Source organism: Schistocerca americana, chromosome 3 (assembly GCF_021461395.2).
Source record: "Schistocerca americana isolate TAMUIC-IGC-003095 chromosome 3, iqSchAmer2.1, whole genome shotgun sequence".
NCBI lineage: Eukaryota > Metazoa > Arthropoda > Insecta > Orthoptera > Acrididae > Schistocerca > Schistocerca americana.
In genome coordinates this window covers 516,111,880-516,138,777 of record NC_060121.1, presented here as the reverse complement: position 1 = coordinate 516,138,777, position 26,898 = coordinate 516,111,880, and the positions used below count along the sequence as shown (strand labels likewise).

The 26,898-nt window shown below is 40.9% G+C and overlaps 1 protein-coding gene across 3 annotated transcripts in view; it reads left to right on the top strand.

Moving 5' to 3' along the window:
• The window catches only part of LOC124606688 (N-acetyl-D-glucosamine kinase), a 190,470-nt gene that overhangs the window by 110,145 nt on the left and 53,427 nt on the right, over positions 1–26,898 (top strand). The window contains exons 1-4 of one of the 3 annotated variants that reach the window (XM_047138709.1): positions 13,749–13,767; positions 14,939–15,023; positions 20,577–20,675; positions 24,069–24,210. In XM_047138709.1, coding sequence (XP_046994665.1) covers positions 20,586–20,675; positions 24,069–24,210 — 232 coding nt within the window. In that variant the 5' untranslated portion in view covers positions 13,749–13,767; positions 14,939–15,023; positions 20,577–20,585. Of the gene's footprint in view, positions 1–13,748; positions 13,768–13,893; positions 14,023–14,938; positions 15,024–20,576; positions 20,676–24,068; positions 24,211–26,898 lie in introns of those variants that run through there. The other 2 variants (XM_047138708.1, XM_047138707.1) reach the window with 2 other exon arrangements.

Here is a 26,898-nt window from a genome sequence, read left to right as displayed (position 1 = left end):
CCTTCTTGTTATCCGGCTTGACACGTTCTTAAATCGTCGAGAAAAACAAATTCTGAGAGATTTGATAGCCGAAAGTGCTGTTACGACCCGAGCGGGAGTTGTGTTGTTATCAGGAGGTTGAGCGAAAGCGGGGATAAGTGATCCTGGGAAGCGCTAATCAAGCATTATTCAATTAACAGTAATTAATTGGCGGAGTTTAACAATCACTCAGTCTTCTTGCCGGCGCTGCCTAGTAGCTGCCCCGCTGAGTTCCCATTGCTCGAAAAGTGCGAGTTCGCACATCAGTGCCCGGCGAGGAACTTGGGAGCACAGGTCCTGGCGTTGACTGGTCAGTGCGGCGGCCGTGCGTTTCCGCAGCCCAGCGCGGCAGTGCGCTTCTGTCGGAGCGTCAGCGCTGTAGACGAGTGTAGCTGCTCTTAGGCTCTTTCCCAGAATACTGCAGAACACTGCAGTCGGTTGTCGAGATGGCATAAAGATGGAAGACTCCACAACAACGCAAAAGACAGCCCGAGTGTCGGTCACAGCATGAGGCCGGTTAGGCAGCACTTGTACTGCCCCAGTAGCGGCAACACAGGCGCCCAGCGTCCAAGCTCAACAACTGACCGGGTCTTCATCCACGGAACACCGAACCGTCCGCCATTCTCAGTCAGTCACCACTATGACAGGCGGGACTGAGGCTTGTGGACCAGAAGACCACTCCACTCCAGTCGGCTGTGGCCTTGTAGCAGTGGACTCCAAGTTGGCGGCAGTTTGTGGACACTTGCTGAATTCACCCGCGCATCCTGCAATTTAGCAGATATGGTCTTCCATCGGTATCCGTGATACAGATGGAATGGCCTCAGTCTGAGAATGAACTTGAGGAGGGAGGAGGTTTTAGAGCAGTCGATGATGTGATGCCCCCCACTCTGGTGACCGAATGTGATCTCGTTTTCTGAGCCTGTCAGCGCTCTAGATTGTTCTAATGTTTAACTTCAGGGTTTTAGGTGGTTCCTTCATGCGAAGTTTGCATCTTGAAAGGCGTTCTTATGACATCTCGTGGTGAAGTTACACATCAGCCTCGTTACAGCAGAACATTCTGTCTGCCCTGCACTGTTGTCAAAGTGCTGAAGCAGTTGTTCTTGGCTTCCCTCTCGAATAGTTGGATGAAACGAGTTCCCATGTTGAAATTCCGTTACGACACGGCTGCGTAGCCGCCAGATCCCCCCCCCCCCCTCACCTCATCCTCACCGCTTACCCGCTTAGCGACTTCTCACCCGGTTTCTAACAAAATTTTATTCTTGCACTTTCTGTTCCACTGCGCAATAGTACAAACCTCGCTGTAGTCTTTAACAGTTCTCTTCGATATGAAGGTTGGTTTGAAAAATGGTGTGTTTTACAGCTTATAGCCATACATGGAGGTGTTACACCCCTGTATTCCTCCAACTTTTGAACCACCTTACGCAACCGTTTAGAGGGAGCCCTTCCGTTTGTCGTGTACAGTAGACAACGACTTTTCCACATCTATGAATCACTTCTAGACGCGAAAGAAGCGATACGTGGAAAAAAAAGAAACAATCCTAATGATGAGTCCTATACTTCATTACAGAGCGTAGGGGAGCAACGCGGGAGACCCGCGCCGCCTTACTAGGCAAGGTCCTAGTGGAGGTGGTTTGCCATTGCCTTCCTCCGACCGTAATGGGGATGAATGATGATGATGAGGACGACACAACAACACCCAGTCATCTGGAGGCAGGAAAAATCCCTGACCCCGCCGGGAATCGAACCCGGGACCCCGTGCTCGGGAAGCGAGAACGCTACCGCGAGACCACGAGCTGTGGACAACAATCGTAATAGGACCGGGTGTACAATAGACCTAGAAGCGATTTATAAATCTAAAAAGAGCGAGACACATTGTTATGGAGGATTGGTAGGTAATGCCGTTGTTTATCTACAGTAAATTACTCAATCGTACAGAAAGAACAAATAAGTAGTTGCAGTATTATTTGTCTGTTGTTACACTTTTGTCGAATGCTTCTACAGCTAATTACGAAGTAAGTGTTAAATACACTCCTGGAAATGGAAAAAAGAACACATTGACACCGGTGTGTCAGACCCACCATACTTGCTCTGGACACTGCGAGAGGGCTGTACAATCAATGATCACACGCACGGCACAGCGGACACACCAGGAACCGCGGTGTTGGCCGTCGAATGGCGCTAGCTGCGCAGCATTTGTGCACCGCCGCCGTCAGTGTCAGCCAGTTTGCCGTGGCATACGGAGCTCCATTGCAGTCTTTAACACTGGTAGCATGCCGCGACAGCGTGGACGTGAACCGTATGTGCAGTTGACGGACTTTGAGCGAGGGCGTATAGTGGGCATGCGGGAGGCCGGGTGGACGTACCGCCGAATTGCTCAACACGTGGGGCGTGAGGTCTCCACAGTACATCGATGTTGTCGCCAGTGGTCGGCGGAAGGTGCACGTGCCCGTCGACCTGGGACCGGACCGCAGCGACGCACGGATGCACGCCAAGACCGTAGTATCCTACGCAGTGCCGTAGGGGACCGCACCGCCACTTCCCAGCAAATTAGGGACACTGTTGCTCCTGGGGTATCGGCGAGGACCATTCGCAACCGTCTCCATGAAGCTGGGCTACGGTCCCGCACACCGTTAGGCCGTCTTCCGCTCACGCCCCAACATCGTGCAGTCCGCCTCCAGTGGTGTCGCGACAGGCGTGAATGGAGGGACGAATGGAGACGTGTCGTCTTCAGCGATGAGAGTCGCTTCTGCCTTGGTGCCAATGATGGTCGTATGCGTGTTTGGCGCCGTGCAGGTGAGCGCCACAATCAGGACTGCATACGACCGAGGTACACTGGGCCAACACCCGGCATCATGGTGTGGGGAGCGATCTCCTACACTGGCCGTACACCACTGGTGATCGTCGAGGGGACACTGAATAGTGCACGGTACATCCAAACCGTCATCGAACCCATCGTTCTACCATTCCTAGACCGGCAAGGGAACTTGCTGTTCCAACAGGACAACGCACGTCCGCATGTATCCCGTGCCACCCAACGTGCTCTAGAAGGTGTAAGTCAACTACCCTGGCCAGCAAGATCTCCGGATCTGTCCCCCATTGAGCATGTTTGGGACTGGATGAAGCGTCGTCACACGCGGTCTGCACGTCCAGCACGAACGCTGGTCCAACTGAGGCGCCAGGTGGAAATGGCATGGCAAGCCGTTCCACAGGACTACATCCAGCATCTCTACGATCGTCAACATGTGAGAATAGCAGCCTGCATTGCTGCGAAAGGTGGATATACACTGTACTAGTGCCGACATTGTGCATGCTCTGTTGCCTGTGTCTATGTGCCTGTGGTTCTGTCAGTGTGATCATGTGATGTATCTGACCCCAGGAATGTGTCAATAAAGTTTCCCCTTCTTGGGACAATGAATTCACGGTGTTCTTATTTCAATTTCCAGGAGTGTATATAATCAAACTACTCCCCTGAATACTAGTCCACTGATGACTCCTTTCATCTGTCGTTCCTGGTGTATTCGTGTTCGTATGGTGTCGTTGTATCAGTTGTTTGCATATCCACAGATCACGAAGTTTCGCAGGAAATTCCGTGTATTACACAGTATTACCCTTACACGGTACAATATATTTCGTAATATATTGAGCGAGTGTCAATATTTTCAAAGCTCTTCTGTCACCTTCAATATGTTGCACAAACCGTCAATACTGCTCTCAGTCAGTCAATATGACTGCATAGTATACATTGAGCGCATGGAGCCCCTTTAGCACTGCAACATTAGGCAGGGGCGAATGGTAATACAGGGATATCTGAATGGGTTAAACGGTAAAGCTTGGACGAAAACTTAACCGAAATGTTTTGAAACACTGCATTTTTACGTGGACACTTGAAGTGGCAGTTTTAGGAGGCGCGGGCTTGAAGTGTGAGTGTGCCGCAAAAGACTGATTGTCTGTTTCACTATACATTGTTACGTACTGATAATTTCGTGCGAGAGTACATCAACACACGATTATAACACGAGCTTCGCTAACAAAGTAAAGTAAATAATCCCCCTCGAGAATGCCGTGGCTCAATTTCATAATATTGCACAGGAGACCATAGAGCAGCATATTTAAATAAAACCCCTGAGGCAATTTATAATATGAAAATGTGATTTCTAAGGTAGAATTATCTCGAATGTGTTCTTCAAATGTTCGAATGGACTTTAGTTTGTCAGTGATCTATTATTTCCTCTGCTTTCAAAATACTGCACAATAATATGCACATAATCCTGAACAGTCTTATTTCCAATTAAAAACTGCTGCCGATTAGTTTTCCCCCGAAAAATGGAATAGACAGTGCCACTGTGGGGCCCGTATCATGGTCTACGTGGATTAATCCGGGGTTACGACAAACTGCCTCTAGTTTGTATTAACTATGCCTCCTGCTCACGGATGACACTTGATAGTTTGAGAGAGAAGAGAGTTAGAATGACTGTTTTTAACGCAATGTAATCAAGATCTTTACCAATATGCGCAAAAGCAAGTGCACTATCAAGTTACTCGCCGAAGATCTAATTTTCTGAACTGCATTAAACATTGGCTACGAAGGTAGGTGTAGAGCACACTTGATTTAACGCTCCTCACTGACGTTTATCTACATTTTGCGATAAATGAACACACGCACAACACGTCCTGCCACTTATTGAGATTACAGTATCGTAGAAGGGTGATTTTTCCACCGTGTACAAACTCTAGGGACTGATCGATGAGAGGATACGGAACAAAAAAGATCTAAGGAACTTATTCTAGAAATGCATGTTTTCCATGCCGGAAAAAATGTATTCAATCATACATTGTTACAGAGACTGCGATCTTATATACGCTGCACGATCCAGCCACAGTTACAGTATGTGTTTGAAATGGTTTCCATGTGCCTCAACGCGTGCTTGTATGCGCCGTGGGATGTCCTGCATCACACATTCACGCCGGCCATGCTGCATCCGAGCACTGTCAAAGACAGCATGAATACGCTGCTCCTGTTTCTCCACATCAGAAATTGGCTCTGCATAGATGATACTTGTGAGATGCCCCATAGCCAGAAATTGCACGGGCTGAGATCCGGTGAACGAGCAGGCCATGCAACTGGATCCTCCCGTCCTATTCATCGACCAGGGGAGACACGATTGAAATGCGTCCGGACGTTAACGCCGAAGTGGGGTGGAGCACCATCTTGTATCAGCCGCATAACCCTTCGAATAATCAGTGGCACTTCTTCCAGCAGCGGAGGCAAAGTCACCAGCAAGGAACGCGGATAGTTCCGGCCTGTTAGGCGACATGGAAGGAAGACTGGTCCCAAAATACGGTCGCCATTTATCCCGGCCGACACATTCTGGCTGCACCGATGCTGATGATTCGCTGTCAACATACCATGGGGGTTCTTCATACTATTCCACAGTTGACTGTTACAAAAGTTGAAGATACCACCCCACGTAAAGGTGACCCAATCTGTGAGTAGGATGGATGACACAAATACCGGAATCGTAGTTGCCTTGTGAAGAAACCAGTGACAAAACTGCTCCCGGTGTGGAAAGTCTGTCGCTAGTAAGCCCTGCATGCCCTGTACTGGAAGGCTAACTGCCTGGTACTGACACGGCGGTTGCCTTCCACAGTGTTAATCACATTTTCCTCCAAGTCTGGTGTCCGAACATTTCGGGTACGTCCTTCATGATTTCTGCTTCCTGAAACGACCCTGTGTCAGACAAACGTTGAAACACTTGATTCAACACTGCTGCACTCCGCCCGTTGCCGTTTGCCTTTCCGTAACTAAACATCATGTCGGCAAACCCTCGAATCGAATGCGGAACCACTGTGTACAACGCTTTATCACATCCAGGGGGAAACCAAGCATACTGTAACAGTGGCTGCAAAGTACGGCGCATATTAGACTTGTCTCAGTAACGAAGTATAATTGAATAAATTATCTCTAGCATGGAAACCACGCATTTCCGGACATAAATTCATTAGACCTTTTTTTTGTTACGTATCTCTCATCGATCAATCCCTAGCGTTTGTACACAATGGAAAAAATCGCACTGTATGACTCAAGCCAAGCAAGAGCTCCCGTGCGATAGATAGTTTGTGTGTGTGTGTGTGTGTGTGTGTGTGTGTGTGTGTGTGTGTGTGTGAGTGTGAGAGAGAGAGGGGGGGGGGTACTACACATCACATATTTTGGAACACGAATGGCGACTTGTAAGTAGGTATAAAAAAGTTGCCGTTCCGACCCTGTTAAAAACCAACGTAATACCAACTTTTAAACAATTTTATTGAAAGAAAAACTTTTAACTACACAAATATTTTTTTTCCTTTCCTTAAGAGCTAAGGGAGCGAGGGTGCCCCGCTCCCCCGTTGCCCGCGAGTGTGGGCACCCTTGAAGCCAAGAGATTTGGTGTACATGACCTTGCGTTTTCGTTGTCGAATTGTACTTGCAGTGTGCGTCGCTGATCCGGATTCTCTGTCATGTCTCGTTTAAGTGCAGTAATTTAATTGCAGATTAGATTAGATTAATTATTCATTCCATAGACCCACAAAAGAGGGGATCCTTCTGGGTGTGGAACATGTCAGACAAACACATTACAGAAATGTAATTAGAAAAACTTGAGTTTCATTAATTTTAATGATCCTCAGTCAATAAACAGTAAAATTATGGACATGAATTAAATTTAAACTTGTAATATTTACAGGTTTAATACTTACATCTGCTTTCATTAAATCAATCATTCACACAGCAACTAGTTACTTGGCTATTACAACCAAGTATTGTCAAAAATTAAAGTAAATTATTCATTTCAATGATCCTCAATTAAGAACAGTCAAATTATGTACAAGATTTAAAATTAAACTTCCGCTATTTAAAGACTTAAGACTTACATCTGCTTTCCATACATCCATCATTCACTTGGCTGTTACAACCAAGTATTGTCAAAAATTAAAGTATAATTAATTTTCATTAAAGTGGTCTACTGCACTTGTTGAGAAATTCATGGATGGAATAGGAGTTGGCCACCAAAAATTCTTTTAAATTATGTTTAAATTGTGCCTTGTCTGAAACTAAACTCTTAATGGTTGCTGGTAACTTATTGAAAATATGTGTTGCTGAATGCTGGACTACTTTCTGGGCAAGAGTAAGTGATTTTAAATATCAATGTATATTATTCTTATTCCTAGTATTGATACTGTGTACTAAGCAGTTAGTTGCAGAGTGGCACGATGTCGCACAGGGTTGACCAAACTGCTTGTTTCACCATGCAGTTACACCAAATTGTTCATTGCGATAAATGTGTGTGTGTGTGTGTGTGTGTGTGTGTGTGTGTGTGTGTGTGTGTGTGTGTGCGCGCGTTGAGGGGGGGGTCACGAATGTAAATGCAGGTAGATATCTTTTCTGTCTTATTTAATTTCTACATGCAGTGAACGATCTCAACACGTGTTCCTGAACTACTACAACACAATACTTATACCTCAATTGTTGGGGAGGAACTTCATGTGCCGATCTATTGCCAAATGTTGTCGGCCTTTGTGGCAATTTCTTCTTTGTCCATCGCCTTTCGGGAATGGTCATTAGATGAAACCGAAACTTCCTTCTTAAATGCATGAGGCATGCAATTATGCTTTCCTTATCCACTTCTGTAGACTATTTAATTTTGAAATGTTGGATTTACATGTCAGGACTCATCACCTGACCAAAATGACTAGTTCTCCTTCTCCTGTTGATATTATTTACAATTTCTTCACGTTTCTGACTCTCCCGAGTATTTCGTAGTTTGTAACATAGTCCGAAAATGTCTGAATGTTTGTATGTAGCTCTGTATCTCAAGGGCGTGGAAGTGTTTCATTGGACTCGGTTATTCTTCATGCTTCTTCCCAGTACAAGATATGGCGTTAAAACACCCATAATTTAACTGTCGTTCGAATTAGCGTCGAGCAGAACTGAGAGTTGCCCGCCTTTGCAGGCGCTGACTTGTACAGTGTGTCTGGGAATTGATTACAGATTATTACAGCCAGCGAGCCAGGGCCGTATTTACACGCAGTTTATCAAGAGTGCAGCGTAAATAATAACCCTTAAATTCTTCGTTAAAGGTTGTTCATTCTAATACACCTCTAAAATGCAATATTTGCTGTTAGTTATCTCAAAATTTCCGCAATTAAAGCCAAACCACAGTTTCAGTCCAAGGGTCTATAGCTCCCTAAATACGGAGCAGAATTTCGCAGCACACTCCACAGTTCTACGTCATACAATAAAATATCGTTAAGCACTATTGTCCGATACACGAACGATGGCGGTTCGCGCAGGTCGAGAAATGGACGGGGATTGTATTGTTGCCATTTCCCAGCGACAGTTACGGTGTACGCATACATTTGCTTTGCGCTTGATGTAAGCTTGTATCCTGCAAATAACGCCTCACTTCAGAATGAAATTTTCACTCTGCAGGGGGAGGGGGGGGGGGGGGGGGGTGCGCGCTAATAAGAAATTTCCTGGCAGATTAAAACTGTGTGCCGGACCGAGACTGGAACTCGGGACCTTTCGCGGGCAAGTGCTCTACCATCTAAGCTACCCCAAGCACGACTCACGACCCGTCCTCACGGCTTCAATTCCGCCAGTACCTCTTCTCCTACCTTCCAAACTTCACAGAAGCTCACCTTTGCGTTTTCTTACCTTCATCAATGATCTTCGACTTTGTACAGACACCGATTGTAAATTTACTCTTTTTGCTGATGATACCACTATTCTGCTTGAAACTCCAACCAACAATGACCTAGAAAATAAAGATAATGCTGTACTCGTTGACATCGTACACTGGTTTAAGTGCAATGGACTAACTCCAAATATTGAAAAAACTCAGTTTATGCAATTTCATACATCTCAGCAGGAAAATGAAGTATGCCACTTAAACTGTGGTAATATACTATGCTGTGAATCATCCAGGCTCTTGGGCATTCTAATTTGTGCCAAGTTGAACTGGTCTGTGCATATCCTAGACGTACATAGAAGGGGCCGTGTGGCAACTTATACTCTGCATGTAATCACCCCCATTGGTGACCTGGACATTGTCAAAGCTGCCTACTTTGGTTATTTTCATTCTGTTACGTCATATGGCACAATATTTTGTGGTAACCAGCCCTTAACACAAAAAAGGGTATTTACTGCACAGAACAGAGCTGTGAGAATCATGAGCGGTGTTCATCCAAGGTATTCTTGCAGAAATCTGTTCCGAAAGTTACAAATATTAACAGTCACCTCTCAATACATTTTCTTTGATGATTTTTGTTTCTAATAACCAGTCTCTTTTAAAACTAATAGTGAATGTCATGATCATGATACTACGTCAAAAAATGATTTACATAGGGATTTGAAACATTTAAGTATTGTGCAAAAAGGTGATAATTATTCTGCCACAAAAATTTTCAAATTTTTCTTCAGATATTAAAGATCACATTAATGTTATCTACTTTTAAACGTAAATTAAGAGAATACCTAATGGGAAATTCCTTCTATTCTCTTGATGAGTACCTGCCAATAAAGGTAAATTGTATTGCCATTGGTATTTATATTCATAAAACTTTGTTTTAATGTGCTTTGCTATAACTTCATTGTTTAATTTGGAAAATGTACTATATTTTCCTTTTCAGTAACTGTTTTGTGTTACCTGAGCTATACTTTTGGTTTGTATTTTACTGTCAAGCTTACTCATCATTTTATGGTGCATTTTTGTCATTTTATATACATGTTTTATATCTGTGTTATGTAATCATGACTCATTCCACATCCTTGTGGTTATCACAATACGGATTAATGGAATTTGTAATAAATAAATAAACTATGACAACACTGAACATTTACAGTCTTCAGACACGAGAAAGCCTTCGCCGTGTAGGCCAAAGATAAATGCACTTAGGCGTGTGCTACCCCTAAGAGTATTATCGAACTCACGTATCTCTCCCAGTTATTTCGTAAACCATTTTTTTTTTTTTTTCCGGGTCGGACTGTGCCTATACCTGCGCCATTGGCATGAGCCTATCACATCATCCCTCATTATGGCCGGGGAAACATGGAATTTGGGCTACATGTATGGTGTAAAGGGTATAATTGCAGGTATTTCTAGTGATGACTGAGAACAGTGCACTGAACCACATTTCGTCAGTATGTACTTCATTTGCAGACTAATAATCATAGCTAAACGAATGATACGTTTTTAGGTTGGTCACTACTTTCAAGGACGCGTGGCATAAACAAGCTATTAATATTTATTTTGTCGGGGCAGCTGGTCAGATTCTAAAGTGTGGGTGCGTGGACACAAAATGCATTTTCTGTACTGACAGGCATAGTCCACTTTGTAATGCAGTTTCGATCATGCAGAAAACATAAGGTAGTAAATCATGTGATGTGTTTGTGGGACGACTGTCAGAAGCAGAGAAAAACAAGTAAGGGTACATTACATGTCCTATGCCGCCAATGTTAGATTATCGAATTTTGTGACCCATTATCTTGGAAACTTTTTAAGACACCAACTTACAATTTTCCATAGTAACTGAATACACCATTCTAGATACGGTGAACTAGGATTATTGCTAAAATTGTATTATGGGGCATGTTATCTTTCTTTTTCAAACACTCAATTTTTTGACAGAATTTTGTAAATAAATGAACATAAAAACAAAACAACCCAGGATACGTTAATTATTCTAGTTCCATATGTGTTGAATCTCACACTTGACACGCTGTGAAAATTTCATGCCTCTACCATCAGTACTGTTTTAGAAAACAGGTCATTTATTGCCAAAAATGTAGTTCAGAGGCATTGAGGTCTAAAACTTTTTTTTATTACAAATTCTTACACAGGCTTAACATTTTTGCGCCTTTCGTACACTAGAATTGCCGTGGCTCATAGTCTGTCTTCGTCAGTGTCACAATAGCCCAGTGCTTGCCTCCTCCTTTTCTTTCTTGCTTGTTTTGTCATTTGCTGAGCAGCTAACTCACGTACACGAATCTCATCCAGTTCCCGCAGTCCTTTAGCTGTGTTCTGTCCACATCTTACCCCTAACTTCTCCACATCTTGTCTTTCATAGTTCCCGCCAGTAAAAGTTATTACAGCATCAGACACTGCTAACTTTAGAGTCATAAGGCCAACAAATACATTTTTAGGCACCACACAACATTATTGAAGGACTCATTCACATTCTGGGTCTTCCCATGTAAACACTTCTTTAGTAGCTCAGGATTTTCCAAATCTCTGGAAATAGGTTTGATTGCCTCCATTACTGCCAAAGGAAAAAAAAATGTTTATGTGTAAATTCATGCCCGATGCCAGAAAATTCAGTTTGCCTATATTTACAGCAAGTGTTTGGTGCAGGTGGACACAAAGCATGACATAGCTTTTCATCAGTTGATATTTGATGAACACAGTTCTTTTCAACTTCTCTAAATTGTCACAGTTATCTCTAATAGCCTTCCCATAATATCCCTATAATTCATCAATTACTTTGTCTGTCAGTCTTCCAGCACATTTTATTAACCACCACAAAGACAGCAAGAGATAGTTTCAGAAAGAACTTGTGCAAGGATTTGCAGATCAGTAATAACGTTGCCCACAATATCATTACTTTTACCACTGCCGAGTTATATTCAGGGAAAAGAAGCAAATAGGCTACTGTTGGAAAGGTCGGGCCTACGTCGTACAAAGGTCAGGCTACCATTACTACAAAATGTCTCACATACATTCTAAAGCAAAATATGCATTTTACGTGGTCTAAGCATTTGAAATCAATCCTTTAATCACTTGTATAGTATTGCACAATGCAGGAACATGTTTAAAAAATGAAATCATTTTTTACCCTGACGGCCTAAACTGCAATTATTGACCACACACAGAATGACACATGATTTCAAAGTGAGATGTGGAAACTACAGTGAGACAAATCCACAGGCAATTTAATGGAGGTATGCCACTGTGCACTTCTGTTTCTTTGACATTTCAATAATTGTTCATTTTTATGATATCCAAAAGGTACAATAGCATCCCTTGCTTATTTCCTTATTGCACACGTTTATAGGCTAACGGAGCACACGTATGTCAAGCGTCTTGTAAACGGTAACATTAAAAATGTCGTGCATACGAGTTGAAAGCTGAAAATGTGACGAACAAGAAACAGCACCAGTAAGCGTACAAGCATTGGTTTCGGAATTCCAGCTTCATTTGCTATCGATACAAATATAGTAGATGTGGAATTAAACGGATAACGAAAGCGTGTTTTTCACATAACTTCTTGGTTGTTCGAAATACGTGCATCAAAAAAAAAAAAAAAAAAAAAGAAGGTACATTAACGAGGCCAAATGTATCGTATTACTAGAGCAAATACGCATGTAGCAACAGAAAAACGTTAGAAATTGCCTTCTTGACACGATATTATTCCTGTAAGCACTGTAATTTTTAGTATTTAAAACAGTTGTTGCTTGCACACGCCAGAAATGATGAGCAAGAAACAAACGTAGTCTGCTAAAGTTTAGTGCTACTTAAAACGGCGGCAGGCTCCGCCCACTCTGGCTTCAACACAAAGTACAGTGGAAGTCTATAAGTCTATAGTTGACACTATATATATCGATCGCCCTTCTTTTTTTTTTTTTTTACCTCGATAGTTATCACGTCCTGCAGGTTGAGAATCGATGGCGTACATCATTTGTCGCCAGTGTGTGTGTGTGTGTGTGTGTGTGTGTCAAAAAATTGTTTGGCGAGCTGTGTTCACCCAAGGAGAAAGCAGGAGATGGTTCAACATGCATACACAACACTAAAACAGAATGGGCCACTGCAAACAGGATACAGACTATACGATAAGCTACCTAATAACTTTAAAACAATAAAAGACACTTCACAATTTAAAAAAACTGTTCATAAATATTTATTGCTAGTGTTATAGTATAGATGCATATCTTGAAACATAAAAATTTATTCCCCAATATTAAAAAAAGAATGAATGAATCGTTAAGCAAAAGTTTTATGTAAAAAAATACTGGTTGAATTACTTGTGTTAAATATGTGTTTTCAATGGTAATAATATTAAGCCTTAATCAATGTAAATATTCATGTATGATTTAAAAATTTGTATTGTAAATCACAGTAATTTGTCCAATATCATGTTGTAATCCTTGTACAACAAATAATTAAAAAGACCAATAAAACTGAAATGAAATGAATTGAAATTAAACAACGTTAGTCAACAATATGGAGCCGCTAAATCGCATTAATAACAGAACACTGCAGACCAGAATGGAACAGAATTACAGTGGACCAGTATATACAAATAGAAGTCTTGAGCCGAAATGTTTATCGGAAAAAAATTATTTCCTACGGTAGAATTACAACAAACATTCGAAAATAAATACCGGTGAAATTTTATGTGGGTGTTGTGTTACCTCAAATATTTTGAAACGATTTTGAATGCATAATCATTAACAGCATTATTATGTTAATTTAGAAACTGGTAAGGGCTTATCGCACGCCTCCTTCCCCTTTCTCCCAAATCCCTTGTCACCCGAATTACAGAACTGTTCAACTGTGGGGCCCCTGACAGCGGAGAGTCTGCCTGTGTGTGTGGCAGGTGGATATAATACTGGTGACTTTTTGTGCTCCTTGAATTGTTTGCACACACATTTATCCGCAAATATGAACATTGTAATAGTTGCCTTTCTTTGGGTTAGAACTACGATTGATGTTTTGATTAGTAAGTTAAATTTGCCACTTCAGTTTAAGTTATCAAATATATCCTCGTACCTATTCGACGGAATAGTCGCTGGTCAACAAGAATTGTGAATCATACTGCCCCCATGGAAACGAGAAGGCCAGGTATCCGTGTTTTTCCCTTCTGGACTAATAAGTTTTATCGGTGAGGAAGGGTTTCCGCAGCAGGGAAAAGGTGCACGTGTTGTTTTTCAACGTTATCAGATAATTCTTTATGTTCTACGGTGATGTTTGTTGGGTAGGTTGTAACACGCACCTTAATACCGTTTCATCCCACTGCATTTACTAGCAACACAGAATTCAGGCTGTAAAATGTTAACTCTAACGGCTGGAAATTCCACAATTAATAAAATGTTCCGGGCTGTCCAGTGAGAATTATTGTCGAATAATTTAAAACGATAATGGTAGTATACTGCTCCCAGTTATCCAATATCCATAGTTGCGCAGGCTATCTCTAATTAGGTAGGAGAGCACCAACAGCATGTCATTCACAGGGAATGAAGCAGTTATTATTGAAATGGGCATAATTCTATGCCTGTACACAACTAAAGCATTAAAGGTACGCTAATGCTTAGTATTTCAGTTTTCTGAAATGATGAAGCTGTTCGGAAAGGTTTTGGGCAGTTTTGTCAGCGAATCACTTTTCCTTCAGTGAGAAATTCGGAAAATACTGTGTACCAGGAAGAGACACGTTGTGCAAGGTATGTCCTTTTCGCATTGTTGTGCCACAGGAAGAAAAACATACTCATGGGATGGCATACTTCATGTCCACGTAACAGTATGACTTACAGTATTTCTGTGAATTTCATATGATAGGATGCTATACCTCTTATTTGTTGATTGGACAGTTTTGACAATGTAATGATTATTACCGATAATACAAGTACTCTGCTGGTAGCTTAGTCTCCTATATATCTTCTTAAGGCACAGTGTCTATTTCAGCATCCGTTTGAAGGCTCATTCGTCATATACACACAACCAAGAGTTGCAGCTAGCATTATGGATGGCCTACAGGGTTGTTTGATCATTTCTGTGTTGATAAATTATCTGTTACAATGGCGGGTCTCTCTCTCTCTCTCTCTCTCTCTCTCTCTCTCAGAACTTTTATAGACTGAGAAAAGTTACACAGCTGTTCATTTTATGTTATTTTTCAGGGGAGCTACACATTCAAAGATAGTGCTATATAATGGCCAAGGTGAAAAACTGGCAGAATGCGGTGGGCCAGGGGTCAACCACTGGGTGAGTGTATGAGTTGTTTTATACAAACCTAAAATTTCTTCTCCTGCATTTAATAAATTGAAAGGAGAAAGAACATTCTGATTCTCAAGATAGTCGTTTTTCTTTCCTTGGTCCTGTATCGCTACATACTTTCTCTAGTTGTGCTTATCCGTCATCACACAAAAAGAAAATGCTCATGTTTTCAAATGTCTCCTTTTCATACGTCCTGTATGATAATTTTTGTCGTATGACTGGAGTAGTGTTGTTCATCATTCAACACTTTTTATTGTTAATTACAGTTATGTTGTAACAACTTCAGCCTTCATCTTTATAAAAAAGAAGTGGACATAAGATGAAAGCTCAGCTAAGACATTTTCTACTAACAAGGGAACCTCCCCATCGCACCCCCCTCAGATTTAGTTATAAGTTGGCACAGTGGATAGGCCTTGAAAAACTGAACACAGATCAATTGAGAAAACAGGAAGAAGTTGTGTGGAACAGTGAAAAAATAAGCAAAATATACAAACTAAGTAGTTCATGGAAAGATATGCAATATCAAGGACACTGGGAACGCAGGAGCGCCATGGTCTCGTGGTGACGTGAGCAGCTGCGGAACGAAAGATCCTTGGTTCAAATCTTCCATCGGGAAAAAGTTTAATTTTTTATTTTCAGTTTATGTGACAAACTCTTATGTTTTTATCACTTTTTTGGGAGTGATTATCACATCCACAAGAAAACCTAAATCGGGCAAGGTAGAAGAATCTTTTTACCCATTCGCCAAGTGTACAAGTTAGGTGGGTCGACAACATATTCCTGTCATGTGACGCACATGCCGTGACCAGTGTCGTATAGAATATATCAGATGCGTTTTCCTGTGGAGGAATCGGTTGACCTATGACCTTGCGATCAAATGTTTTCGGTGCCCATTGGAGAGGCACGTCCTTTCGTCTACTAATCGCACGGTTTTGCGATGCGGTCGCAAAACACAGACACTAAACTTATTACAGTGAACAGAGACGTCAATGAACGAACGGACAGATAATAACTATGCAAAAATAAAGAAAGTAAAATTTTCACTCGAGGGAAGACTTGAACCAAGGACCTGTCGTTCTGCAGCTGCTCACGCTAACCACGGGACCAGGGCGCTCCTGAGCTACCGTTCTCCATGATGTTGCCTATCTTACACATGGACTACTCAGTTTGTATATTTTGCTTATTTTTTCACAGTTCCACACAACTTCTTCCTGTTTTGTCAATTGATCTGTGTTCAGTTTATCAAGGCCTATCCACTGTGCCAACTTATAACTAAATCTGAGGGGGGGTGCGATGGGGAGGTTCCCTTGTTAGTAAACTCACTTGCACAATGAAATGGATTTTTCCCTAGTATATATCTGTGTTCTTAAAGATGTTAATTTTATTTATTGTGTTGATACTGTTTGGAAGTCAGCTGATTAGGTACATCCCCATATATGTTACACTTCTCTCATAGCAACTTGTCCTGTGTTGGATTGCTCTCAGTTCCCAACAGTTTCTCATTCCATGTTGATGCAGCTCTTCATTATTCTTAAAATATCTAATGTTTTCCTTAGTGTGTGTCAGTATTTTATGTATATAAGTATTTGTTACTGTTAAAATGTCTAGGCGTTTAAATTTTGGTCTGGTGCTTTTTTGTTGTTTCGCATTTGTCATAATGTGTATAGCACTTTTAAGTATGATGAGTACCGTCTTCATATGTAGTGAGCTTCACCATAGTTCTGTTCGAAATAACAATATTGATTCAAAGTGTGCAAAGTAAAATATTTTGAGAATTCTGCAATACTTACAGTTATTGGCTGACTTCTGTAGTGCATAGCAGCTGAAATTTAATTTACTGTTTATGCTATTGGTGTGCTCTGTGCATGTTTATTTATTATCAACATGGGGACACGCAAATTTAGACATGGTACTTGTTCAAGTTTGTATCCCTCGATTTTTAATACTAACTTAATATCTTGTGGTCAATTGTTTTAAGGCTCATAATGTTTGTCGTTTTGTAACTTATTATCAGTTTATTATTTCTAAACCAGTTTTCTAGTTTGCATAATACACTTTCTGCTTCGTACGTAACTTTGTCTAGATGAATTCCCATACTGAAATGTTTTTATCATCCACAAATAGTATTCATTTTTATTAAGTTTCCTCCAGTAGGTCATTATTATATATATCAAGAACAGCAGTGGCCTAAGACACTGTGGCATGTCTTTCTGGATCATCCCCATGTCTGAGTGGTATTTATTTCTCTCCTCATCTGTTATTTTTACTTTTTGGTATCTGTTCTCTAAGTAGGGTTTTATAAGATTGAATGAATTGCCTCTCACCCCACAGAATTTTAATTTTTCAAGGAGAATGTTGTGATTAACTAGGTCAAAAGCTTTTGATAGATCACAGAATAGTCCAATTATTGATTTCTCCCTGTTTGTAGTACATAGTCAAAAAGTTCTTGTGTTGCTGAGGTAGTGGATATATATGTTTTTGGAACTCATATTTACTTCTGGCTGTGATATTCTGTGATGGGGAAAAGCTTATTAATCTGTTTTACAGAATGTGTTCAAAGATTTTAGGTATTACTGGTGTAATACTAACAGGTCTGCAGTTTTCAGGTTCTGTAGTGTCATTTTTTTTGTACAGTGATAGCCCTAACAATGTTTAAACTATCTGGATAGTCTACCTGTGATTGCTTCATGAATCATCCTGGTCAAGTATTTAATAATGAATTTGGATGAGAATTCAATAATCTTATTTGAGATATTGTGGATGTCATGGGTCTTTGTGTTTTTCAAATTGTTTATGATATTGTTATTTCATCTTCCCTCATCAGATATAGGTATCTAAAATTTCATAGTGGATGTCTTTATTTCATTAAATTATTCATAGCACTTGTTGTTGGAGTTTACATATCCTTTATCAGATTTTTACACACATTTATGTAGTAGCCATTAAATGCTTGGGCTGTAGTTTCTGGGTTTCACTGTAGCGAATTTTCCCATCTGATTTCTTTGGGATTATTATTTTTATATGTTGCCTTTCCTGTTTCTGAATTGATGGTCATCCACTCTGTTTTTGCCTTGTTGTCTGTGTTTATTATGTCCTATTTAATGTCCATTTTCTTTACATATTTTATTACTTTAGTCCAGCTTCTTTTATATTCCTTATAATACCATTTTAAATGCCAGTGGTTAGTTGGAGATGATCTCTCTGCTTGCAGTTGTCTGGTAAAGAAAGTATTTGAGCTGATCGCCCAATTTCCATCTGAAGAAAGAGAACAAGAAGTGTTCTATCACTCCACAGTTCCATAATACACTTTAAATTAGTAATTACCAGAAATTTCTGTGTGGAACATAAACAACGGAAGGACTATTTCTGATTGATTGTCATTACACCTAATAGAAATGAAGAATTCTGAAGTGATGCTGGAGTGGCTAGGGGAAGTAGTAGATTATTAGTTGAGTCACAGATAAGGGAAACATTAGTCAGAAGTATTGAAACATTGCTCTGGGGGTCATAAATTTGACAGATCAGTGAAGGATACAGATTTCAGAGCATGTATTAACAGAGTTGATTTTTCTTCATTATATTGCTAAAATTAGAGCTGCTTTTGATGGCAGGAAGGAAAGAAACGGTAAAGGTAGTTTGTGAGTGTGGTGAACTGAGATCAGATACAAAATAGGCTCAGAAAATTCATTATTTACACTAAAGACATAACAACTCTCCTGTCTTCCTACAATTTCAGTGCAAGTATCTACAAGAAAAACATCACTAAAATGGAACAAAAAGCAAATACAGATTGCAAAAAATCTAAGTTACTGAATTCCAAATCAGGCTGTCATAGATACTCATTAAAATGCTAGCTTATGGAACAAGAGTTTCCTTTTGTGTGGCAAAATAAATGAGGTGGTTGGAAGAAGTATGACTAATCAAGGATAACATAAAAGCTGTACTCAGCTCTACGTCAAGGGAGATGTAGCAGGACAGTATGAAATGATAACCAACACTGGTATGGTTGTAATATGTGAAATTTGAAGCCATGCGCAATTAAAAATGTCAGGTGGATAAATTTGCAAGTCAGAGATAAGTTTAACGTAGAATGTCAACAATGTAGGAAATGACAGATTGCTACTTACCGTAAAGAACACATGTCAGGTTGCAGACAGGCACAATTAAAGCACACTTGCATAAGCTTTCGGCCACAGCCTTCCTCAGTAAAACACACACACGCAACCAAGACACCTCACACACACGTGACCTCCAACTCCAGCATCTTGGGCCAGAATGCAACATCATGTGGGAGGCAAGCAGCAAGTTGGAGGGGGTGGGGAAGGGTAAGGGATAGTAGTGTACAGGTGGAGAGAGAGAGAGAGAGAGAGAGAGAGAGAGAGAGAGAGAGACAAACACTGTCTGGTGGAGTGTGCAGGGACTAGACTGCCAACAGGCACAGTATCAGAAGGTTGTGGGGCAGGGAGGTGGGGGAAAAAGGAGCAAAAAAAGAGAGAAGTGAGGAAAGACAGGTGTGTGCATTGGCATAGGGCTGCAAATAACAGGGTGGGAGATGAGAATGGGGAGGAGATGATAGGACAGGGGGGTTGTGGAAATTGTTGGGTGGAGGATGTGGGGACAGTATGTTACCATAGTTTGAGGCCGGGATAATTATGGGAGGGGAGAATGTGTTGTAAGGATAACTCCCATCTGCAACAGTTCAGAAAAGCTGGTGGTGAAGGGAAGGATCCAGATGGCTCAGATAGTGAAGCAGCCATTGAAATCAAGTGTGTTATGTTCAGCTGCATGTTGTGTCTTGGTGGTCTGATTTGCTCTTGGCCACAGTTTGGCATTGGCCATTTATCTTGGTGGACAGCTGGTTGATAGTCATACAAAAAAAAAAAAAAAATCTGCGTAGTGATTGCAGCAGAGCTGGTAAATGACATGGCGGCTTTCACATGTGATTCAGCAATGGATCTGCCTCTGGGATACGATCCTTGTGGCAAGGGGTTGGGATTGGCATAGGGATGGACTAGTATGTTGTGAAGGTTGGGTGGATGACAGAACACCACTTTAGGAGGGGTAGGAAGTATCTTGGGTAGGATGCCCCTAATTTCAGGCCACAATGATAGGTAATAAAAGGCCTGATGAAGGATGTGGTTCAGTCGTTCCAGTCCGGGGTGGTACTACATGATGAAGGGGACACTCCTTTGTGGCTGGTTCTTGGGGTTGGTGGGAGGATTGGGGGTGTGAGGGGAAATGGTGTGGGAGATCTGTTTTCAGACTAGGTCTAGTGGATAGTGCATGTTTGTAAAGGCCCTGGTGACACCCTCAGCATACTGAGCAAGGAAATTATTGTCACTGCAGACATGCCTTAATTGTGCCTGTCTGCAGCTTGACTTCTCTTCTTGAGTAGCAGTCTGTTTTTTACTGCATTGTTGATATTCCTGCCTGGAAATCCTGTTGGTTTGTTTAACATAGAATGTTTGTGATTACATAAAGAAAGAAATTGTTATTAATTCATGGGCAAATGTCAAATAACACTTGAATGTCTTGTTTCAGCTATTTGGAATGGCAGAGTGTGAGAAGCGTATCAATGGAATGGTAGAAGAAGCAAAGGCAGCTGCAAAACTTCCTATTGATAAACCTTTGGCATCACTGGTAAGATAATATTATCATCTCAATGAAGCTTTACTGAAGGAAAAAGAAAGAACTACTGTGTACCATCTTGTAAGATTTAGAAACTGAAGTCATATTATCGAAGATGCAAAACCTGAATCTTAGAAGTAGCTGTATAGAAACAGAGAACTGGAAGTATGTGTTTCTTATTTGAATCTAAAATATTGCCAGTAATCACCTGATAGTATAAGCAACCAATGAATTAATAAATATGGCAGTAGTTGTTAACATTCTCATTGAGGTATGTTTAATTTAATTAGTTATAACTTTTGCATGTAGCAATCTGGCTGGAGCAATATGTAAAATAAAGGCAACCACTCGCCTATAGTGGATTTATGTGTGGAGAACAGTAACACTTAATAGAAAATGTCATTCACACTCATTTTTGAGTACGATCTGTTTCCCTAACAATAGCACACACACACACACACACACACACACACACACACACACACACACACACACACACACACACACACATCCTGTCTTGCTGAGGCCAAGGGAGTCTGTGTTTGTGTGGGTGTGGGTGTGTGTTTGAATGTTTCTACTATAGCTAGAAAAAGAGTTAGTGCTTTAAAGTTAGTGTGAATGCCTTTTCTTGTTAAGTGGTACTGTGCTCCATGCATTGATCCACTATAGGTGAGTAGTTGCCTTTCCCTTAGTTTACGTTTTGCAAATGTAACATGTATGTTAACGTGGTATGTCACTGCAGTAAATATTAGAAGTCCTGTGACACAGAATTCAGTGAGTGAATACTGACAGTTACATATTAGTAAAACCTGTAACTTTCCATGGGACAGCTTTGCTTCAAGTTTTCGAAGTATGTGGCATCTTGTTGAGCCACATCTGCTCATTAATCTGTGGATTAACAATGAGCTGTCTGAATATCTGTGGAGGAATGGCAACCCGTTCTTCTTGAAGAACTGATACCAGAGTGAAGTGAAGTTGGACACTGAGGTCTGGAGTGAAGTCGGCATTCTAGGCTGTCCCAAAGGTGTTCTGTAGGGTCTACTTTGTGGTCCTGAGCAGGCCAGTCCATGTCCACAAACCATTGCCTCACAGATGCTGTTTTATAATAGTGTGCACTGTCATGCTGATACAGATGATCATCTTTTCTGAAGTGTTCCTTTGTAGTACACAGTACACAATGCTGAAAAGGCATTCATATTCATCTGCATTTAGCATTTTCTTAAGCACAATAAAGGGACCACACACTAACCACAAAAAACACTGCCATACAGTAAAACTGTCTCCTCTGTACTTTACTATTAGCACTATGCTTAATGGCAGGTACATTCTCCAGGAATTCTCCAAACCCTTCCATTGGATTGTCACAGGGTATAGAATGATTCATCAGTCAAAAATCACTCATTTTCAGTCATGCACTGTTCAGTGGCATTGCACTTTACACCATCTTAAGTGTCTCAACAGAAATTTGTGGCTTATGAGAGGCTTCTCAGCATCATTCTCCTTGTAAAATGTAAACTTTCACTGCTAGAGTTGTCACAATTAATAAAATATTCTGGGCTGTTATGCCATGGTCTAAGGGATTTTGCTTCAAAACCTGACATTTCGTTGCCATCTGTGGAGGACATTATCAAGAGGAATCCTAGCTTTGTTGAATGTTAGATTCACGTCCTGGCTTGCTAATGTCTACAGCAAAATTCCACTTGTGCGAGCTTCCGTGCAGTGGCATGGCATCACATGTTTGAATACATGAGCACAACTGGCTGTTGTCTACTGTCGTCATCCGCTTTTACTGTGATCCCTTAGTGGAAGACAGGTACACATCTTCTTCAGCACCGGAATCCAAATTTAATTCAATTTCACGCCCTCCTCCTTCCTAATAAAATTCCTGGGGTGTTTCACAATCTCTATAGCATCTCTGTATAGCCGTTCGTGGTATCCATTTGTGGCTGCCAGTATTTGAGTCCGGTCAAAATGAATGTGATGGTCTCCTGGCTGTAAAGCATGTTGCGTAACAGCTGATCTGTCAAACTCCCCTCTTCTGCAATTGCCCTTGTGCTTGATACAGAATTAAAACATCTCTCCACTGCATTGCTCAAAAATGGTTATTCATTCGCTGAAGTGAAAACAGCATTAAGACCACCAGTTAGAAATCATAGTGATGCTCAAGCCCCAGCAAAATCGAAAGTTTTCCTGCCATTCATTAAGGACGTGACTGACCGCATAGGAAAAATCTTGAGAAAGCGGAACATCGCAGTAATTTACACATCCCCACGGAAGATATAAGATCATCTAAAATTGGCCAAGGATGCTCACCAACTGCTGAAAAAAGCTGGAATGTATAGGATTCTGTGTAGTTGTGGGTATAGGATTCTGTGTAGTTGTGGGGAGGTGTATGTAGGTACCCAAAAAGAACTGTCAAAAAATGAGTCGAAGAGCGAAAGGGCCGTTGCAGAAGAGGGGAGACTGACAGATCAGCTGTTGTGAAACATGCTTTACAGCCAGGAGACCATCACATTCATTTTGACCAGACTCAAGTACTGGCAGCCACAAGCAGATACTACAAATGGCTATACAGAGAGGCCATAGAGATTGGTCAGTAGTGACTACGGTGTGAATCGGATGTTCAATAAAACTGTGATCCCCCCTTGAAAATGTCCTCCGCAGATGGGACGAAATGTCAGGTTTTGAAGTGAAATCCCTTAGACCACAGCATAATAGCCTGGAATATTTTATTAACTGTGTCATTGTTCTCCTTTCACACAGGTACTGTGCTTGTTGGACTGATGTTAGCACATTGGAGCTTGTGAGTGATTCCTTCTTCTGATTTTATGTGATTGTTTACAACTACCCTCCTCAGTGGTCACTGTCAATACATAAGGTCTGCTTGGTCTTGATTTATCTGTGGTTGTTCCTTCACATTTCCACTTGACAGTCACACCACCAACATCACCTTGGGCAGATTTATAATATTTGAAGCGTTCCTGATGGTTCTGTAACGTGACATCCACGTTTGAAGTCATCAACTTCTCCTAACCGGCCCATTCTGCTGTTACTGCTTCTCTGTTGGCAACACAATATTCCCTGCCTTCTTTTTTACTAACAGGTCCTCTTCTTCTTATCTAAGTGACCAGTTATTAAGGTTATAAATTTTAGGTGTTAGATAGTATATGTTTATCACTGCACTTGTTTACACAAAATAAGACAGTATTGACATTGCCTTTTGAGCACTTGCTCTTTCTTTAGCAAATGTGCACACATTCACACACACACAAACATGCAGACATCCAAACTTACACACCCACAGCTGCGGCAGTAGTATTATTTAATGTAATAAACACTGAGAATACAGGATATATTTATTCACAATATCTCTGGAGTTACACTAACAGCATTAATGTTTCATAGGGAATGAGCCTCAGTGGTTGTGAACAAGAGGAGACCAATAAACAGCTGGAAGATGAGCTCCATGAACTATATCCAAATCTCAGCAGCCACTATGTTGTCTGCAGTGACACTGTTGGCTCAATTGCAGCAGCTCATCGCCATGGTAAAAAATAAAGGAATCAAAATTAAATCTTCAGTCCTACGTTTTTTAGCTATAAAATGAGTAGAGAGAAAGAAAAACAGAATTAGCTGTAAGAACTGGTACATATGAACCTGTATGTCCATTGTTTTTGACTGAGAAATACTACACCTTTAGATTAAGTTTATCTTTCTTATTCATATTGTACAAAAAAATTTATTTCCAGCAAAACACTTGGTAAAATGTTTCATTACCACACTGTAATGGGATTTATGACAAATAAAATTATTACACAGCTTCTGTAAACAATCAACATGAATTTTAGAAATAGAGGGAGGATTGAAATTAAATTTAGCACTGTAGCTTTGACACCCCAGCCTGTCAAGACAGCAGTGGAATTTTATTTTTTACCTGTTGTGAATAGATATGTTATATAATCCTTCTGGCAGTACTTGCAATCATTCACATTGGACTCCTGTGTGAAGTCAGTTCAGAGTTTTCCTTGTGGGAATAGGCAAGTAACAATGCAGTAGTTCTTACTTAAGTAGTATGATATGTCATTGATTCTTGAATCTCCATTTCTGAAGTATTGTGGCTCCTTGATTTTCTTACTGACTTGTAGTTCATACTAAGGAACTGTGGCATGGATGGAATATTGATCTAGCTGGTCATGGTCATGAGAAGTGTGCTTTGCATCTGTCAGTTGTGTGTTTCTTTCTGTCATCATAGAATTTATATATTATGATTGCTGGTCTAAGGCCAGCAAGAAATAAGAAGGTGTAGTGTTTGTCTTGATACATACAGTAATGATATATACCACATGGCTGAGTGCTACATCAACTTGCTTTTTATGGGATGATACCATACAGTAACAGCATAGGCAGCTGTAAAGTGCCAAGCCTGATGTACTGAGGGTATCGTCAGTTAATTCTTGTGTGTTCATCTTGCTTCTCATCTTAAGTCAATGTTTCATGAATGTCAGAAACCTGTCCAAGGTTTCTCAAAGTTATTTAGAGCAAAAATTGTGTTCTAGGTCCTCATCATGCCACAATATATATTCAGCAGTTCATATGCTTCACTATTTCACATTTTTCGAAAGAGGAATGTAAAAAAGGATCTTTGATAGGTTAACCTCCAAGAAGTTCTTCATGGTATTTGACAGTTTACCTGGCGTAGATATCATGTTCTGTTCCGCATCCTTGAAATTCCTATCTTGTCCATCTGTGGCAGCATTGTCGTAAAATAAAATAAGGAGCCTTGCCAGTCCATTAATATGGTAGTCATCAGGATATACATTATATAAGAGTATTCTGTGGGCGCTGATGACCTCGCTGTTTAGCGCCCGTAAACCTCAAACACACACACACAAGAGTATTCTGAGTACACTTGCTTTGAGAGTATACCTTCAATATTCAGCACCTATTTTTCTTTCCTTTCATCTCATTTTCTTTGACTTTTTCCATATTTGTTCTCCCCCATTTTCTCTCCACAGAAGACTATCTTAAACCTTACAATTCTGAAGAAAGTCTACAGAGACCAATGTAAGATAAAAATCCTTTTGTCAATTGATGAAGTTTTTACATTTGTTGGTTGTGATTCACTGTATCATAGATTGCAGACACTGCTTCTGTTGATCTGTCTGCCATCTCCAACCACAGAGTACTGATTTAAATTTGGTGGATGTAGGATGAGCTTTTTATTCATAGTTACAGAGCTCATAAGAATCATCTGTTCCACTTCTATCATCGTGGTAATATGCCATGCGAGGGACCCAGATTCAATTACCAGCCAGATTGGAGATTTTCTCCAGTCGAGGACTGGGTGTTGTGTTGTCTTCATCATCATTTCATCTGCATCGACATGCAAGTCGCTGAAGTGGCATAACTAAAATGACGTGCACCTGGTGGCTGAGCTCTGTGCAGATAGGTTTCCTGGCCTAGCCATATGCATTATCATTATCATATGTGTTCAATAAATACAAATATCTCAAGTTCTTGAGCTACATAAATGATTTTTCCTGGGAGACTGAAGATCTTTTCAAAAACCATAATGCTTGCTGATGACAAAGGGCCCAAACGTGGCCATATCAGACACAGCCAGGACAATAATGGAACATGTTTACAACTGGTTAACAGCAAACAGCATAAACCTTAATCTTAAAGAGACTCGTAGTATACAACTCCAAACAGACAAAATTGACATGCAGATACTGGAAGTTGAGATCATTTGGCCCACATTGGATGAGTCTCCATGTCTGAGGTCCCAAGGCATCCAGATGGTTATTAAACTAAGGAGCACCAGCACCCAGATAAGTTAACCAGACAGCTCAATTGTGCCTGCTTTGCACTTAAAAATATCCATTGTTGTGTTAGCCTGCAGATGGGGTTATCAGCATGTATTCACTCAGTACAGTCCTATGGCATAATCAATTGGAGCAGTTCAACTAATGTCATAAAAGTATTTATTGTAAGAGATATTGTATACAGCTGATTATGGAATATCTTGCAGGAACCTAGGGAGACTGACACTTATGCATGGACAGATGAACCCACTGGATAGCTGCATGTGTTAACGTGCCACTTCCCGGATTCAGATTAATGATGAGAGCCAGTGAGCCGGCCAGCCTGCTTATTATTTGTAGGTGTTTTCCCACCCAACTAGTTGAACACCAGGCTGGTATGCATGTCCCACTTCAGTTACACATTTCACAAA